The 13,709-nt window shown below is 60.6% G+C and overlaps 1 protein-coding gene across 7 annotated transcripts in view; it reads right to left on the reverse strand.

Annotated features, from left to right (window-relative positions):
• Positions 1–8,038: 8,038 nt before the first annotated feature.
• FRMD4A (FERM domain containing 4A) overlaps positions 8,039–13,709 on the reverse strand; it is a 355,455-nt gene continuing 349,784 nt past the window's right edge. For 2 of the 7 annotated variants that reach the window (XM_056114614.1, XM_056114610.1), the window contains exons 22-23: positions 12,658–12,757; positions 8,039–8,438 (exon numbers count right to left, since the gene is read on the reverse strand). In XM_056114614.1, the coding sequence (XP_055970589.1) occupies positions 8,336–8,438; positions 12,658–12,757 (203 nt within the window). In that variant the 3' untranslated portion in view covers positions 8,039–8,335. Of the gene's footprint in view, positions 8,439–11,646; positions 11,719–12,657; positions 12,758–13,709 lie in introns of all 7 variants that reach the window. The other 5 variants (XM_056114612.1, XM_056114616.1, XM_056114613.1 and 2 more) reach the window with 4 other exon arrangements.

Raw genomic sequence — 13,709 nt, forward strand, 5'->3', positions numbered from 1 at the left:
CAGAGTGGCGGCTGGGTGGCTCCTTCTCCAGGGTGGGCACCCCTGTCCTCTTGCCCCTCACCCTGGGCTGGGGACAGGGTTGCTGGCCTATGCTTGCTTCCTCCCTGTGGCTGGACTTACTCCGGGAGGCACTTTCTCACGGCACGGTGCCTAAGAGGTTCCAGCTGGTGGCGGGGGGCCAGTGCCGTCCCCAGGGGTTCATTGTGGGAACGCTGTCATGGCAACCAGCTTTCATCACAGACTCTGCTGTTCCGTGGGCTGAATTACAGCCACACCCCTGTGCCTCCAGCGTTCCCAGTGACCCTTTAATCGTCGGAAGTGTGAAAGCCCGTTGAGAGGTGGGCAGGGGCCAGGGGCAGTCGGCAGGGCCCCTGCAGACAATTCCTGATCCTGACCCTGCACATGGGCCAGGGCAGTGTCCTGTGGATACGTCGATGATTCTTCTTGCTCTCCTTCAGTTCGGGGCTTCGTGGCACAGCTTGCTGCTGCCCGTGCTGTGGACAGGGCGGTCAGTCCGTAAATGAGGCCAGTGCTCTCGCCGTGGTCTCCACTGTACCCTTCCGCGCCAGCGGGTGGGCGGCGTTTTCAGACCTAGCTTGTTCCCAGCCCAGGAGAACAGCTGAGGTACTCAGGTCCTGTCGCGGAGAGCTGCCTCCCAGGACCGCTCGACTCCCTGTCTGTGCTCCTGCCTTCCTGGATGCCCATGTCACAGCCCGTCAAACCAAGTCCCCCTCCTGACTCCAAGGACAAACGGAACTGGCTGGGAGTTTGTGGCCCTGAAGTAGGAGTGTCGGGGCTGTGGCCTTTGAAGTGTAGTCAGAGCCCGCAGCTCCCAAGGCCACGGGCACAGAGCCCCAGGCCGCCACGGTGTGGGCCCCTACCTGACACGATGCCCCCCCCCCCCGCCCCCAACCCTTCACCCGACCAGCCCGCGGCTCTCCCGTGTCTGTGCAAACCTAGGCTGGTGGGAGGCTCTCGGCTGCTCTTCCACCATCCACGCCTCGTGATGAGCAGCTTAAAAATTTTCTCATCTAAAGGAATTATTGGCAGAGTGAAGGAAGATGCAGTCGGGGCAAAGGGCCTCTTGATTTTTCATTTTTGGATACGGAGCTAGCAAGACAGCACTCGAAAAGATTGCAGATGATAAGGCTCGAGTATATCACGCGCCAGACGCTCCCGTGGCCCTTGTTCTTCAGGAGACTGTCCTCGGGGACAGAGCAGCCTGAGCAAGGCACTGCGGGCTAGAGCGGGTGACAGGAGCTGGGGGTCAGTTAAGGTGGAGGGGCGGAGGGAGCGGCCCACATTTCTGCGAAGGGCTTCTCCAGCTCTTTGGAGGTTGTTTCTCAAGATACCGGGAGACCTGTTGTAGCACCACTGGGCTGAAGAGTGATCCACACAGATTCCCTGCACACATCAGGATAGGACCAGACCACCAGAGACTTTAGTTATTTTTGCAAGGGTGTTAACCCAGCTTTCTCAGGGCCGACCCCTGGCTCTGTGCTTAGGAACCACTCCTGGCAATGCTGGGATCGAACCCACGTCAGCCATATGCAAGTCAAGCACCAAGAGCCCCGTGCTCTCCCGTCCTGCGTGGAAGACTTCCAAAGTGATATCCTACAGAACAGACAGACACTGGGGCAGGAAGGCCCATGTCTATCCCCAGATGCCCTGCCCGCCCCCTCCGGGCCTGTGATGCCAGTGTCACTGCCTTTGAAAACCATCTTTATCGTCCACTGTAGTACAGCCCGGAGGTCATCCACCTTAGGCCATTGTGGATTTTATAATAGCCAGAGTCCTCACTGTCACTGACAGGGCGAATATTATCATCACTTCCCCAGAGAAACCTCATTTCTCGGAAGTGACTTTCCCAGAGAGATGGACCTGTTGTTCTCCGTCTGCCCATTGCTAAGTGCTGTCCGACCACGCATGGCGCCTCATTGATGGTCCCTTGGCCGTGGCTTCCTTCGGTTCTGGCGCCCACCCTCCCATGTTTTTTTTTTTTTTTTAATGCAGCCTTGCCTCCTTCCTCCACTCTCCTACTGGAATTGTTTCCTGCTTCTTTGCATGCGTGTGTGTGTGATTGTCAGTGAATGCAGCTTGCCAGGTGGGAGGTTCCGGTGGGGAGTTTCCTGAGAGACTGGCTGGACCCCTGCACAGGCAGGCGCACCCCCCGGTAATTATCCCTCTGCCCTGCTGGCGGGGCCGGTGTCAGGGCTGTGCTCGCCCCTTCCTGTGCCTCATGCCGGTCTGAGAAACCCTAGTGGCCAGCGTCACTGTTCTTCATTCTGTTGCATTGCCCATGTTTCTTGTCCGGGTTCGTATCGTTTCTTGCCCGGGTCAGGACTTTTGGAGGATACTCACGGGGCTGATGTCCTAGCAAGTGGTCCCCGTGCTGCCGCGTCCCTTTGTATGCGAAGGGGGAAATAATCTTCCACTAGCTCAGATGTTAGCGTCCCCACGGCTCCCTCTGTTACACAGATCTTACAGAATCGAATCCTGTGCCGATTTTTGCTGTTCTCATTCATCACTGACCCAGGAGCTGAAGCCGAGGCAGGTCCCGGGAGCCGTGTGTGAATGATGATTGTCTCACTTGGGACTTGGTGCCTGTGCTTGCTTTGGGTGTGAGCGCCGATGTGGCTCGTGTGGCAGAGCCTCCCCCATTTCCTCCTCTCCCGTTGGTCGGGACCTGGAATATGCACAGCCACTGCTCCCCCGCCCCCCCCCCCCCCACCCGGATTGCCCTGTGGTATGGTTGGCTGGGGGTGAGTTCTGAGGTCTATTAGGTGAGGCTTCCGGAGTTTAAGCTTGTTCACTTTTGCCTTCTGGGCAGCGCCCAGCAGCACTCCCTCCTGGCTCTGTGCTTGGAGACCACCCCTGGTGAGGCTTGGGGGGGGGGGTGGCGTATGGCCCATGTGGCCATGTGTGCTGGCCAGTTCCCCCTTGGTTTTCTGAGAGGCAGGTTCAACTGCAGTCTCTCTGAAAAGTGGGCTGAGGCTTGGCTGCGTGGCCTGCGCCCTTGGCCACGAGACCCGGGGTGATGGTGGTAAGTGTTCGGGGCACTCACGGAGCCACCGCATCAGCCTTCGAGAAACAGGAGGAAGAGGAGAAAAGGACAGAATGCAGTGCGGAGCCTGAGGCAGCTGCGGGCAGCGGGCAGGGCTAGCTCGCTCTCCTCCTTCCCCTGCTGCCGAGGGTGTCGCTGACAGGTGCTAGGGGCCCACGAGGGAGAGGGCATCTGCTGGGCACAGCTCAGCGGTTCGGAGGTTTGTGTCCTTCAAAAATGCCCTCGGACCCCTGCCCTGGGGCCAATGTCCAGGTGCCCCTGGGCACTGCCGCTCCATTCAGCGGGCAGTCACACCCCAGGATGGCGTGGGGGGAGGCGTGCTGTGTCATGCATGGGTCCCCGCTCGGGTCAGTGAGGGGTTTCTGCATCTCAGAGCCTCCAGGCCGCAGGACGGGGTGGGCCTCACTGGGTCCCGAGGCTGGGCCAGTGCTGCCCCGCTGTGTGCCACAGCTGCTGCTCAGTTCCACTTTGGCCACAGAAAAGTCCCAGACACCCCAACGGGAAGCAGTTCGTGGCCCCCATAGGCAGGGCAGGAAACAGACTCTCGGGTCCCAGCCCTCTCCGGCCGTGTCCAGCCTGTCCCCGGAGAATCCTGGGCTCTCCTCTTGGGCCCGAGGGAGGGAGTGGCTTGGGGGATACTGATGGGAGTCTTGGGAGCGCTGGCTGCCGTGAGAGCCACGGATGTGCCCAGGACACCAGGGCGGGTCGGAGCCTCTGCCTGTGGAGGGCTGCTGGCACCCCGCCCTCTATCCGCGCCCTGCCCGAGGGTCCCCTGCCTGTGACAGCCCAGGGTCATCGCTCCCCCAGAGGTCACAGGAAGGACCGGCCACCAGTGAGGCGCCTTGTCAGGGACAGCTGTTGCCTCTGGACTGCGCTGGATGGGTCACTGGTGTGTTCTGCTGTTGGGGCTGGTGACCGAGTCCCCGGGGAACGGCAGGTGCCTGGCGTGCCTCGTCCCTCAGCTCCGCGCTCTCCTTCCCCTCAGCCGCCAGCCCCGTCCCGCTCGCCTTGCCCTGCCTGACCCAGTGTCTGCTGAGGTCCAGTGCGGCTCCACCTCCAGGGTTGCCCCCAACTTCTCTGTGGGGTGGCCATGGGTGCCCCCTGCCGCCATCTCTGTGTCTTCCCTCTCTGCTATGTCACGCCTCCTTTCGTTGCCTCTCCCCCCTCCAGGCTGACAAAACTGAAACTTCCCTGAGACGGGCTCCACTGTGCCCACTGCCGGGGGGTGGGACGGCCCCTCGGGGTCACCCCGTGCTCTCTGGCCTGGAACCCAGCCGAGGGCAGCCTTGCGGCTGGAGCTGGGCTGGGAACAGGAGACATGGGGGCGGCAAACATGGGGTGGGGGCAGCCTCAGCGGGAGGTGGGAATGGGTGGGTGTCACTGGCACTAAGCCCGGCCCAGCCACAGCCCAGAGGTCAGGGGTCGCCAGGAACATGAGTGCAGGGGCTCTGCTGGGCTGGGGCAGCCGGTCAGGCCCAGGCGAGGACCCAGAATCAGCCACTGCCCTGACATGGTGAGGAGTCGGCCCGATAGGGGTGAAGCGTGCCGAGGGGTTGGGGAGAACGTGGACGTGTGAGTGAGAATGCCAAGGTGCCTACTTGGGAACAAAGCGGGTGTCCCGTGGAAGAACCCCGGGGCCCTCTCGTGCCCTCACGCTCCTCCCAGGGCCCCTCTCGCGTCCCCACGCTCCCTCCCCCAGGATCAGCTGACTGCTTTGTGCAGTGGAGCAGGGGGTGAGACGGTGCAGGGGGGAGGCAGCACCACACTTGCTGCTCTCCTGCCTGCTTCCGTCTCGTTCTGGCCTTGTTCCCTCTCACACAACATCACGGGCCTGGCGGTGAGTCAGCACCTTCCTGTGCACTTATCTTAAGGCCAACAGCACCCCGCCCCCCACCAGTGCACCCAGTGCTATTTGCCACCCCCGCCGGTGGGCTTTGGAACCCCTGCCTTGGGAAGCACGGCCTGGATGGAGCCTGTGTGGGGGCTTCAGCTGCTGCCTGGGGGGGCTCGGGAGCTCTGCTGGGCAGAGGAAGGGCCAGTGCTTCCTGCAGGGATTGTGTTCTCTGGGGGCAGCTGATGGGGAGGGTGGGGGGGGGGTGCTGGGGGCCAGACTGGGAGGGTGGAGAAGGCCATGGCCATCCCCTGCGGGCATGGGGTGTCTTCGCATTCTCAGGCAGTTCATCTGGGCAAGGTGGAGCTGGCCTAGGGGCCAAGGCATCAGCCCTGGGCTCTGCGTCAGTCAGCCCAGAGGATTCCCCATTCCCCCCGGCTGAGGACTGGGTGGTGTCGGGGAGTCTGTGTGTTGCTCCTCTGTTAGCCATCGCCCCTGTACTCCCACGCATGGGTGCATGGGCACGGCTGTGGCCGTGTGATTGATCAGTCTCGTCCACGTCTGGCGTTCCCCCAGATCCAGGAGAGATGGAGACTGGGACTTAGGGGCTCCCCCACATTCTCTGTTCTTCCCACAGGTGCCCAGGTCTTATGCCTTCTGCACATGTGTGAGCCCCAGCCAAACACAGAGATGGCGTCTTGGCTCTGCATGTCTTGAGGAGGGGCTGGCGCTTGTCCGTGTACTAGGGGAACGGGTGCATCGTGGGTGGGTGGTGATGCGTGCACTGGGCTGCCCTGACTCTGGGGGTGCATGTCCGCAGTGATGCCTACAGACCCCAAAAGGCAGCCGAGACCTTCTCATTTTGAAAATGCTTTAATAAGTGTTGACAACACTGGTTTGCAAAATGTAAAGGTACTATACAAATTCTTAATACAAAAGAATAAATTAGAAGCAGATTGATTTTTTTTTTAATTCTGCAACTTTGTCTACAACATCCATCTTTTTCATTGATTACAGTTGAACAGAATCCAGTAAAATCCTTTTCCATGCTCTACCGTCAGGTTCAGGACCGACCGCATTGCTTGGCCCGTTATTCCGGCTTCACACAACTTGTAAGAATCTATTGACATGAGTGCCTGGGTAAACCTTACTCCTAGTTATCTAAGCAGTAACTGGTCCTCAGATAGCACCTGGGTGGGGTCAGCTACATTTAGAACTAAACTAAGACGAAACAAAAACAAAGGGGACTTGAACGTTTTCGACACTCACCTGCCCTAGAACGAAATGAAAACACCTGTCTCCCGGCGAGTCTGACGCGCCCGCCAGCCTTCCGTGCAAACGGGCAGCTTCTTCCAGGACCCAGAGTCCACCTTAAGGTCGGAACGCTGGTGCTCGCCGGCCTGGCCCGGGGCACCCATCCCTCCCCCTTGTCTTGGTCCTGAACCCGGCCAGTTGCAGGGACTGCCCCGCTATGTACATTCTGTGTGAACTGCACGCAGCTAAAACAGTAAAACCTGTTTGACGTCACCTCCAGCACTGCTTACGGACTCCGTGGGCGTGAGCCTGGGCTGCCCCCCACCCTGGCTCTTCTGTTCCGCCTCTCTGGCCCGCCCCACTCCCCTCCCCGCCCAATCCCAAGCCCATTTGCCTCGCGAGTTCCCGGGCTCCAACCCGGCGAGCGCTCTGCCTTCCCTTTCTGGTCTGCAGGTCCTTAATGCTTCCTCCAGTAATATAAGTCAGTTCTTGGGTTAAAAACAGGGGAGGGCCCCAGGACTACAGTCCCCAGAGAGGGAAAGGAAGAGAACCCTGGAGTTCTGACTGTCTAGGGAGCAGCCAAATCACAGTCCATCCCCCAGTGCCCAGCTTTGACCAGCTCCGTAGCCTGTGAGGTCAGCCCCGCTGGCCCCCCCAGACCCCTACTGCTGTGTGTGCCAGCCTGCCCAAATACTACCTGGCGTGGTGGGAGCGCTAGCCTGACCCCTCGTCCCTCCCTGGCTTCCAGGGAAGCCCTTGACCGACTCTTGGCTCCCTTGGACAGCTGTGGGGGGGGAGATAAAAAACTTTTTTTTGCACTTAACACAAAAGCGGACTTCAGTTCTGCATTCCCCCCAAATGGCCCAGCACCCTGCTCCTGCCCCTGGCTGTGGACGGTCAGTGAAAGAAAGTCATTACAAGAGAGAAAAGATGCGCCCCCCCCCCACGCCCCCCTCCCCCGTGCCCACCAGCACAGCCGGCTACTCCATGGGCTGGTGGGGACCCCACTGCGCCGTGCGGTTGGCAGTATGAGAAGGGCCTCGGCAGGGCGATGGCTTCCCCGCACAGCGCAGGCAGTGTAAACATGCAGCCCCTGGCCCAGCCGTGCTGCCTCCCCGGCGCTTTGCAGTGGTGGTGGTGGGGGTGGGGGTGGGGGTGCCCTGAGGCTGCGGCGGGCCCCCCTCCCCCGGAGGCGTGTGAGTTCGTGCCCTAGACACAGGCACTGCCGGGTGCTCTGAGCAAACGACACCTTGGTCAATCTGAGTGCTCGGTCACACAGGTTGACAGACACAAATGAGCCACAACGGTACAAACACTGGAATGGGTCGCGGTGTGCTTTTTTTTTTTACCCCCCTCCCCCTTGGTTTCCCATTAAAAAAGGAAATGAAACAGTTTGTGCCCAAAACAAAATGGGGTACACTTTTTTTTACTGGTTGGTTGAGGGTGAGAGTCCCACAGGGCAGTTGCCACTTCAACACTTCCCTGCGACATGCCCGTGGACAGCCCCGTCCAGGGCCCACATGGCGTCCTGGCTGGCTTCTGATGCTGGGGTGGGGGGGTTGGAGGGGGGACGCTTCACAGACAGCTGACGCTCCCCGGCCGAGCGACTTTTGAAGTTTCAGGGCACTCTTTCCTCTGGGCCCCTCCGGCTCGTGTGTGTGTTTCTGTTTTCTTTTTCTTTTTTTTAAATCTTTGGCAGCGTAGAACTGATCCATGCTCCTCGATTCTTCGGGCGTTGTGAAGCTCTCCGTTCTCTCCCCCACGCTCCTTCTTTTCTCCCCCTCATCCCGAGAGGGGTCCCCTTCTCCGAGTGCTGGGCTGGCCCCCCGCCGGCAGGCTGGCCCCAGCCTTGTGTCCTTCCGGGTCACTCCGTACGTGACAACGGTAAGTTGCCCCTTTGCGCGTCTTTGTCTCGGTTCAGGTCAGGTGCCTGCGGGACGCCCACGCCAGCTTCCCTGAGGGCTGCCATGGCGGGGGGAAGCCGCCCAGGTGCATTGAGGATTAATCCCCGGCCCTCCGTGGGCGAGAGAGCAGGGGACACACAGTGGGACCGGAACCTTCCAGAACGTCTCCTCAGTCAGGGGGTGGGGGGTACGGAGACGGGGAGGAAAGTGCTGAGGGCTGAAGCTGGCACGGGAGATGGTGCGTCGGGGTAAGGCAGATGAGAGGCAGTGGAGGCCGGCGACTCACACCAGCGTCCCAGGCTTGGCTTTCTCCTGCCCGTACCACTGGACGTCGGCGAGATCCGGAGGGACGGAGGAGTCCAGGAAGCAGCAGTCGCTATAGCTCCTGCAGGGGAGAGGGGGTGAGGGCATGACTGGGGTGTAATGCCCAGCAGCCACCTGCCCTGCTCCAAGCTGCCCGCACCCCCGGCCTGGGAGAAGCTGACCCCAGGAACTCAGCCCAGTTTCTGCTGGGGCCCGAGAGACAGGATGGGGGCGAAGGTGCTGGCCATGCCCCTGAGCACTGCTAGGGGAGCCTGCTGGGACCCACCAGGAGAGGCCGGAGCACTGCAGGGTGTGGGTGCTGGACTGGGGAGGGTGCTGGCCTGGCATGCAGCTGGGCCAGATTCATCCATAGGACCCCTGAGCAGCACAGGGTATGGCCCCCCAAATGTATATTAAAGGAGGGAGTAGGGGGGGTAGAGTGGCTGAGTGGGTAGGGACCTCGCTGAAACTCCCGTCAGATCTCAGACTGCAGGGACGGGAAAGCCAAAGGAAGCAGGACTGCTCCTCCCTTTCAGATACTCGTCCCGTGATCTGAAAGCCGAAGATGTCACTTTCCCTACGGATCAATGATACGTCATCCCTAGAACCCCCCACAAAGCACTGACCATGGGACCCAAATAGGAACCGTCTCCTTTCTGGGTGGTGGGGAAGCCCCGTCAAACAAAGGAGACTGTAAAACGGTGAAGCTGGTGGGAATGGTCAGTCCAGCACAAGGAACTTGGTAAAAGATCGAAGGCCGGCAGGATGCTAGCAGGGAGCACCACCCTCCATCTGCGCCTTGAAGGGAATCACAGAGGGAATGCGGGCCACGGGGCCCACGCGGGACCAGGAATCCAGAACAGCCCACTCAAAAGCAGACGACATGCTTTCTGTAAGTGCTCAGGGCACGTTCTCCCAGGTACATGTATGGATCACAAAACAGGCCTCAGAAAGTTTAAGAAAACCAGACTATCTTCCTGACCCCCGTTTCTGGAGACTGGGAAAAGCACACGTAGATGGAGATTAAGCAACAAGCTACTGGGCAGAGCAAAAGGTCAGTGAGGAAGTCCAGAGAATCTCAGAGACACATATCCACATCTCTGCCGCCAGAGCGGGTCCCAGAGGGAAGCGGAGTGGCGAGGCTGCCCTCCCCGAAGAGAACCCAGGGTTGGAAGGAAACGACCACAGAAGCCGTCAGTGGGACAAGAGGGCTTGGAAAGGGGGTAAGGAGTGTAATTTGCCTGTGGCCTGCCAGGATCAGCACCCTCAGCACCTCTGGGTGCGGCCCAAGTGAGCCCCTTCCTCCTCAACCCCCCAGCAACAGACTCAGCAGGAGAGAAGAAGCTCAAGGAAACAGAGCCAGAAATCCCAGCCGTGTGACAGACAAAAACACGATGTTCTGAGACCAGACGGACCTTTTCTAGACAAAAAAAAAAAAAAAAACCCAGAAAGCCGGTGGATTCTACAACTCCTCAAGGCTCATGTTCTCTCTTTCTCTTTTCCAATTATTGTCACTGCAATGCCAGGGACTGAACCCCTGAGGCCCCAGACTGCACCCTTGGCTTAAACTTTCTAACAGTCTAAAACCATTCCCCGCCAACACCCTCCCCGCCTTGGTCTTTGGGCCACACCAGTGGTGCTCAGGGGTTCCTCCTGGCTCTGCACTCAGGAGTTACTCCTGACAGTGCTCGAGGCACCATATGGGATGCCGGGGATCGAACCTGACTCAGCTGTGTTCAAGGCAGATGCCCTACCTACTGTACTATCACTCCAGCCCCCTACTCAAAAACCGTTTCTCATGACGGCTGAGCCTTGTGTGATTCCAGGAAGGAGCACTGTCAGTGGAGGCTCAATGCCATCGGCTTGGCGGTGATTCTGTGGCTCTGACTTCCAAGGCAGTAACCTTGGAGAGCACAGACAAGCAAAGGGACCACGTCAGATTGAAAGGCTTACACCAACCCACACCGCACCGAAGGAGGGAGATGGTGCTGCTGAGAGGGACGGCAGCGAGAAGACCCATTAAAACACGAGAAAAGGAGAACTGATACTTTGGCAGAGACGGCAGAGACACTGAAAGTTAATCACCTCACCCTCAGGGAAACGCGGATCCAGGCGGCCACGAGACAGTGCCTCAGGGGACAAGGCCATGCAGACGGGGGCGCGGTGGGAGTGTTAGGGGGCCCCTGGCTGCAGCCTCCGGAAAAGCCGGGAGGGATACGTGGGCATCCTCACTGCCACGAAACCCAGAGCAACACTTGCCTGGGAAGCTGGCCGTGCACGCCAGCAGCCAAGGTACGGAAGGCTTGCAGGCGCCCACCCAGGGCTGGGAGCAAGGCTGGCCAGTCTCACAAGCAGGAGCTCGAGGAAAGCTCACCGCGAGGAAACCTCGGGGGCTGATGCTAACGGAAGTTACACAGCATGGCCACCTTCAGGGGGGCATTTGCGAGTGGTACTGGGCGGCATTCTGACAGCCACCACGGGGAGTGGGCAGGGTGGTGGTGGCTGGGCCTGTGCCGCCACTGTGCCGCCAAGCCCGCCCAGAGGTGCTTAGCCTTGAGGCGTTCTCCCTGAGAACCGTGATGGAATGAAGGGGCCCAGTGCCGACATTACATGGCAATCACATATGCAGAGCGTGGCCCTGGAGCTTGGCCGCCTAGAGCCCAGCCTGTCAGAGGTCCTCAAAAGGACGCAAATGTGTCATAACACTTTGGCATGGACCCCCACAACTCCACTCGGCCCCGCGTGTCCTGTGAGCCATCAACCTGCTGGCTGGACCCTGATGTCAGGCTGGGACAGATCCTGGAACACAGTCGCCTCCACACGGGATAAATGCAACCCCCCCCCCCCCCCCCCCGGTCTGGCCTGGTGACCCCTGCCCAAGCTCCGAGTTTCATGTTGTCCCTCTGGTGGACCTTGGTGGCTGAGGACAGGAAATCAGTTCAAACTTAAGACTCCCTTGGATTCCAGAAGCCTCGTTTCCAAAGCAAGGACCTGCAGCCTTAGCTGGGCCTGCAGCTGTCCTGCAGAGAGCGGGGGGAACTGCTTCTGAGAAGTGAGCCGCAGAAGCCGCTTTCCTGACCGGCACAAACTCCCATGGTAAAAACTACCCCAGCACAGAGTGGGAGTGGCTGGGAGCATCCCCCTTTGGGTGGGCAGAAGCTGGCCCACAGTTACATAGGGATGAAGAAACGGGACATGCGCCCCCCACACACGTTTTCTGCCGCATAGGACGGCCCGGGCACGGACAACAACACACACGCGGCGGGCACACGCCCGAGCCCTCACAGTACCTCTAAGCGTCAGTACTTTGGTGAGTCGGACACTCAGACCCACCCGGGGTGGGTGAGCTGTCTGTGGCTTCTCTGAAGGGGCGAGCAGGAGGAGGAAGAGAAGAGAAGGCTCGTTAGAGAGGAACTAACATGAACACAGATCAGGAACCGAGCACCCAGTGCGGGCGCCCCCGGCCCCCACCTCCAACTCGGTCACCCGACTACGCCACTGCTGGGTCAGGGACTGTCATGGACTTGGGTCAGGTGAGTAGGCAGGAACCAGAAGAACTGGGAGATGACTCCGATGGGACCCCCTAGGACCATTGCTTCCGGGTGAGTTAATGTTGGCCAGGCAGCCGGGAGGAAGTGGGGACCACACATTTTCTAATCCAGAGTGGGGGAGGTCGGGATGTTAAATCAAGGGCAGCCAAGTCGCTGGGGGCACCTAGGCATGTGACCTGCCCCACCGGAAGCTGCGCTTTCCTGGGTGCCACTCAGCAGGGAAGGCACTATGTGGAGTCCAGCTCAGGTCCCTCCTGCCCGTCGACGTGGGAGCCTGCCACGTGGCCATGGCCGGGGCTGGCCAGGTGCTCCTTCCCAGGGGAGCCGACCCCAGGCGGTGGCAGAGTTGACCCCCCCCAACCCACTGTGAGCACAGGATGGAGCTAGTGTGGTCTTGGCGGCCAGGCCCTGGGCCATGGGGCAGGTGTCAGGTGTGTCCCAATGCTGCAGGCAGTGGTGCAGCGTGGCGCCCACATGGTGGACACACAGCACTTCTCGGGGCTCTGCTGGGGGCCACTGCTTATGAGCCTCAAGGACATGTGCCAGCCAGGCCAAGGTGACTCCCTTCCCCTGCATATGCAACCTGACCCCAAGGTGGTGGACGCCAGGAACCACGTGAACGGGTCACTCCGCACTTTCCCCAAGCCCTGCTGAAACCAGAGCCGCAGTGCTCAGTGCTGGCTGAGGCGGCGGGGCCTCTCCAGGTGGGCTCCCCCGTTCTGGGATGCCCCTCCTGGGGCACACACTCACCCAGTCTGCCAGGCCAGGATGTGGTGGGGGCTGCTGGGGGGTGTTACTCCGATGTCGCTGGACGGCGTGGAGCTTCTCTGGCTTTGAGGTAAGGCAGCTGCTGGGGCGATGCGGGGAGCACAGGAGCACAGGTCAGAGTCGGGGAGGACTTCCTGACCCTCCCCCATGCCGCCCGCCCTGGTTTCTCCCCCGACCCAGCAGGTCTGCAGTCACTCGGCGCCGTGGTCACCGGGGTGGGGACAGTCCCACCTCCCTGGCTATGGGCTCCAGTGCTGGTGGGTGGCTGTGGGCTGGTGTCAACCATGCTCCCCACCATGGGTGGGGGAGGTCCTCCACAGGGGCTCCTGGAGGTGCTCAGGAGCCTGATCCTGGGCACCGCACCAGTCCATGTGCAACCCCAGCATCCCTGGGAGACCCCCCCAAAACCCAACAGAAAAGAAAACAGGTTCCTGGGGGAGGGCGATGCTGGGAGACTCCACTCCATCCCCCGAGTGGTCCTGGGGACCTGCCTGCTGGCTGGGAGAAGTGAACCGTGTCCACTGGCCAGCGCCCTGCAGGGCTTCTCCCACAGCCCCTGAGCCCAGGAGTCTGAGGCTTTCTCCAAGGAGAGCGGGGCTGGGTAGGATCCGGGCTGGAGAGGGGGCCACAGGCGCCAGCGCCAGCCCCTCGGGGAGTGAATGAGCCTCAGGGCTGGGGGAATGGCCGTGGACATGCCCCTCATTGTTTGCGTGATGCTCTGGAACTTTCCCGCTGACTAGTGCGAGAGACCTTCTAGAACCTAGGGGTCTGGGCCAGCACCGTGCGCCCTTCCTCTCCGGACCCCCGGGATCGCCTTCAGGTCCCCAAAGTGGACCCCTCTTTCTCTCAGGGCCTACCCCTGATCAGCACCCCTCCGCTCCCACCCCGCCTCCTCTCCCTGCGCCATGCGCCAGCTCCAGGGGCGACTCTCCTGCTCTGTCTCCTGCAGGGGTGCGCCCACGCTGGGGTGGAGATTTATTCCTCAACTGGCGGGGATCTAACCCCACCCCTTCCTGGCCGGGGAGTCGCCTCTG

The sequence above is a fragment of the Sorex fumeus genome, unplaced genomic scaffold (genome assembly GCF_029834395.1).
Source record: "Sorex fumeus unplaced genomic scaffold, SorFum_2.1 ptg000026l, whole genome shotgun sequence".
NCBI lineage: Eukaryota > Metazoa > Chordata > Mammalia > Eulipotyphla > Soricidae > Sorex > Sorex fumeus.